At 33.8% G+C, this 3,996-nt stretch overlaps 1 protein-coding gene across 1 annotated transcript in view; it reads right to left on the bottom strand.

Annotated features, from left to right (window-relative positions):
- Positions 1–1,190: 1,190 nt before the first annotated feature.
- Positions 1,191–3,996, bottom strand: part of UPRT (uracil phosphoribosyltransferase (FUR1) homolog (S. cerevisiae)) — a 145,776-nt gene continuing 142,970 nt past the window's right edge. The window contains exon 7 of the mRNA XM_006873731.1: positions 1,191–1,297. Coding sequence (XP_006873793.1) covers positions 1,191–1,297 — 107 coding nt within the window. The remainder of the gene's footprint in view (positions 1,298–3,996) is intronic.

Here is a 3,996-nt window from a genome sequence, read left to right as displayed (position 1 = left end):
GAAACACTGTTAACTGATGATATATGGAGGGGATAATAATCAATGTAATGAAATAAGCCATATGAATGGTTGAATGTGAAGCTGATGATGTACCCTGTAAACTTTCACTCAATCCAAAATAAAAACATTTAATAATAAAAAAAAGAGGCTATGAGAATATAATTAATGAAGTAATCACTGTTTAAATGTTTTAATATTAAAGTAAACTAAGATTGGGATTTTACAAGCAGATTTCAGAACAAACCTTGATTTCTAACGGTTTCTTTCCTTTTCAGAAGCCTAAATACAAACACAAAGATATTAGAGATACGCTCTTATTTTAATACATATATAGTTGACAAACATGTAAAATAATTTCTAAATAAATGCCTCTAGTAAAAATGTCAAAATTTAAAATACAGCATTTTAATTTACTCATTGACTATAAAACCCAGAAAGAAACCATCCTTTTCTCCAAACCTCAAATAATCAAACACCAATTCTTTTCTAGAAGATTTAACAGTACTTAGCTCTCCCTTATCAGCACCCTGGTATCCCTGATTCAGTCTGTATTACAGTTTCAGTTGCTGAAAATGACCCACCATCTTCTTTACTGCTTTATAGCATGGCAAGGCACTGTTTGGGAGATGAGACATGAAGACCATAATGGCCTGATTGAAGAGTTAACCATATATCCTGGGCCTTCCTATTGCATTGTGATAATAATGGTAATGTAAAATTCCACAAGTCATTCTTTTATCTCCTCTCCAAGTTATTAACATGTACAGTAATGTCAAGCAAAGAGTAATGTCAAGCAAAGGGTACATACATGTACCCATTCTAGAGCTAAAAGCAAAATGCAATTATAGTGTTCCAAAGAGCTGACTCTATGTGGGTTTTATTTCTGGCTGTAAACAACTTCCAAACTGAGCAACTCACAGATTAGGGAAAAATGTCAATGCATTGAGGACCTAGTAATTTGCATAAACACATCTTTTCTAAGCATTGTATATGCCTCATAATGAATTTGGTGCCAACCAAATAAAACAAACCTCAAATATTTCCTTTCTAGTAAACAGTAATACATTTCCAAAATTGAAAATCATCTCTAACAATTTTCATTGTCATTCCTTAGTGAATTAGTAAAACAAGTAGAAACACAAAATATAATTGCAATATTACACAAGATGATTCATTTTTTCTTTAATAACTTAGTCAGTTCCAAAGTATTTCTGTCCAAAATGTGTAGGTGCAACAGGATGAACTTCAGTAGTTAAAATTGTGATCTCTGGAAACTCTTGAATGATTGATTTGGCACCTACAAAAGATAAAAGGAAAACTGTTGTTATGCCAGGATTTTCAGGAATTTTACACTTAGTTACTAGGTCTAATATTAGACCTACTGCAATGACCTTTGAAGACCTAAGACTCAGTTAACTAAGACTCAGTTAACTTATGCATAGTTTTTGTAATGTTTGATATCTAGTAAACTTTGATAGTAGACTATGCCCTCACCTACTCACTAATAAATTCTTAAAAACAAATTGTTTTAATTTTTATAATTTGAAAATATATAGCTATTCAGCTTTGGCATTTTTTTCCCCTTAAGAGTCTTTTGTTTTATTTTAAAAGTAGCTGAAATGAGATAATACAATCCTTTCTAGAAAAAGGATCACATACATGATGACGGTTTCCCAACTGGAACACTATATATGACTTCTTTGATATGTCAGAGCAAGCTAACTTTTTAGAACTTAGAATCCAGCTTTGAAGATGTTAGGTGGGAACAGGAAGAGAATTAGGACTGACTAGGTGCCAATGAAGGTGATCTGATTGTGCTGTGGGTTAAGTATTTGGCTATTAATCTAAAAGGCAGCAGTTCAAACAAACCAGCTCAACAGGAGATGAAGCAGTTTGCTTCATAAAGATTTACGGCCTCAGAAACTGTAGGGAACAGTTCTACACAGTCTTAATTAACTCCACAGCAGTGTGTTAAGTGTAATTGTTCAACATGCTTGGCTGCTAACTGAAAAGAACCTTGAGAGAATGATGGTTTTTTGTTGTTGTTGTTGTTTTTTAAATAAGCCATGGAAAACTCTATGGAGCACAGTTCTACTGTGATACATAAAGTCACCATGAATTAGAATTAACTTGACAGCAACAGGTAGGACCTTAGTCAAACTGAAAAGCCATAGCAAGAGTAACACAAAATATGATTTTTTTCAGCTATGATGTCAAAAGACAGCATACTAGTCTAATGTATAAAGTTAGGACTAAAGGAATACTTCTTATCGTAGTATTAAAGAACTTACTTTTCTACTCCCAAAGACAGAAATACCTATAATTATTTGCTTATCTCAATGCTTTCAACGTTACCTGCATTATGTATTAAGGTATGACTGGGCAAACCATACTTTTTTACATCAACATATTAACCACAGGGAATTTTAAATTATGAAACAGCAATGTAATCAAATTGGCATAATTACTACACAAAGGCCTATTAAAAGCAACCTGCGTAACTAGCTAGATATTCTGGAGCTTGTTCAGGGTTGGCTGTGACTTAGAACCTTTGGAAATGAAGAAACATCTTGGTTAAAAGTCATATATTCCTTTCTTTCTAACTTTTTATGTAAATTAGGAGAAGGTTTACAGAGATCGGTTTTCCATTAAACAATTCATACACATTTTGTTTCATCTCACTAATGGAGCCCCACAATGTAACATCATTTATCCTACTTTCTCCCTGTTTCTTTTTCTATTTCTTCTCCTTTCCTAACCCTTCTGAACTTTGTCCTTGGGTAAATGCTATCCTTTTGATCCCAAATAGTTGATTATTGTAAGGTGTACGTATCTCACTAGTGTTACTATTCCCTTTGTTGTTGTTGTTAAGTGCCATTGAGTCAGTTCTGATCCATAGTGACCCTGTATGGGGTTTCTGAGGACCGGCTGGTAAGCTTGAACTGCTGATCTTGTGGTGCAAACCTGCTTTGCAGGCCAGTTCATTAACCCACAGCACCACACCTATAAACCTATTATTTGGCTGAAAATTGGACCATGGGGGTGAGTTCATTTCCAAATCTGAAGAGTGACTAAGAGCCATAGTCTCAGGTGTGTTCTACCTTTCTCTATCTTACTTGTAAACCTGGTCTGTTTCTATGGTTTTAAGCTTTGTTCCACATTTTTCTCCCGCCCTATTAGTTCTGACACATAGTGACCCAGTATAGGGTTTCCAAGGAGTGGCTTGAAGGTTAGCAGTCCAGGGCTGATCCTACAGAGCCACCCATTTTATTTAGGGCTTTCTTATATGAGCCCTTTCAGAGCGACTCATAGTAATATGAAGGTACCATCTAGTTCTAGAAGCCATATATTTCTCTTTCTTTTCAATTATGAAACAAATATAAATTCAATGTAAAATATTATAAAAAATATAAAAGAGCTTTAAAAATAAAATGAAACTCACCTAGAATCTCACCATCCTAATAATCATTACTAATACTGTGTGTACAATTTTTTAAGTCAAAATTGAAATAACACTGTGTATCTTCCTAGTCTCTCATCCTAAAGAAAGATTTGGTTCCATATTAAATACAAGTGTAATTTTTGTAGTAGTTTTTTAAATTTGTCAATTTTTAAAGGCAGTTCAAATCAGCACATCAATAGTCATTATTTGCATTTTTCATTTCAAAGTTGGTAATAATATTTTATATTATACTGGTAGCGTAGTGGTTACGAATCGGGCTGTGAACCGCAAGGTCAGCACTTCGAAACTACCAGCTGTACCGTGAGAGAAAGATGAGGCTTTCTGCTCCCGTAAAGATTTATAGCCTCGGAAACCCTGTACAGGGTCGCTATGAGTCGGAATCGACTCCACAGCACATAACAACAACAACTATTCTAATTAGGTTATTTTTAACCTGATTTTTACATTACATTTACCATACATTTTTGATGTCACTAAATATTTTTCAAAATCATGACTTAACAATTACATACCATTTGAATATATATATATAT

This window comes from Chrysochloris asiatica, unplaced genomic scaffold, assembly GCF_000296735.1.
Source record: "Chrysochloris asiatica unplaced genomic scaffold, ChrAsi1.0 scaffold00252, whole genome shotgun sequence".
Lineage (NCBI taxonomy): Eukaryota > Metazoa > Chordata > Mammalia > Afrosoricida > Chrysochloridae > Chrysochloris > Chrysochloris asiatica.
Note: the sequence above shows the minus strand (reverse complement) of the source record. Positions and strands in the feature narration are given on the sequence as shown.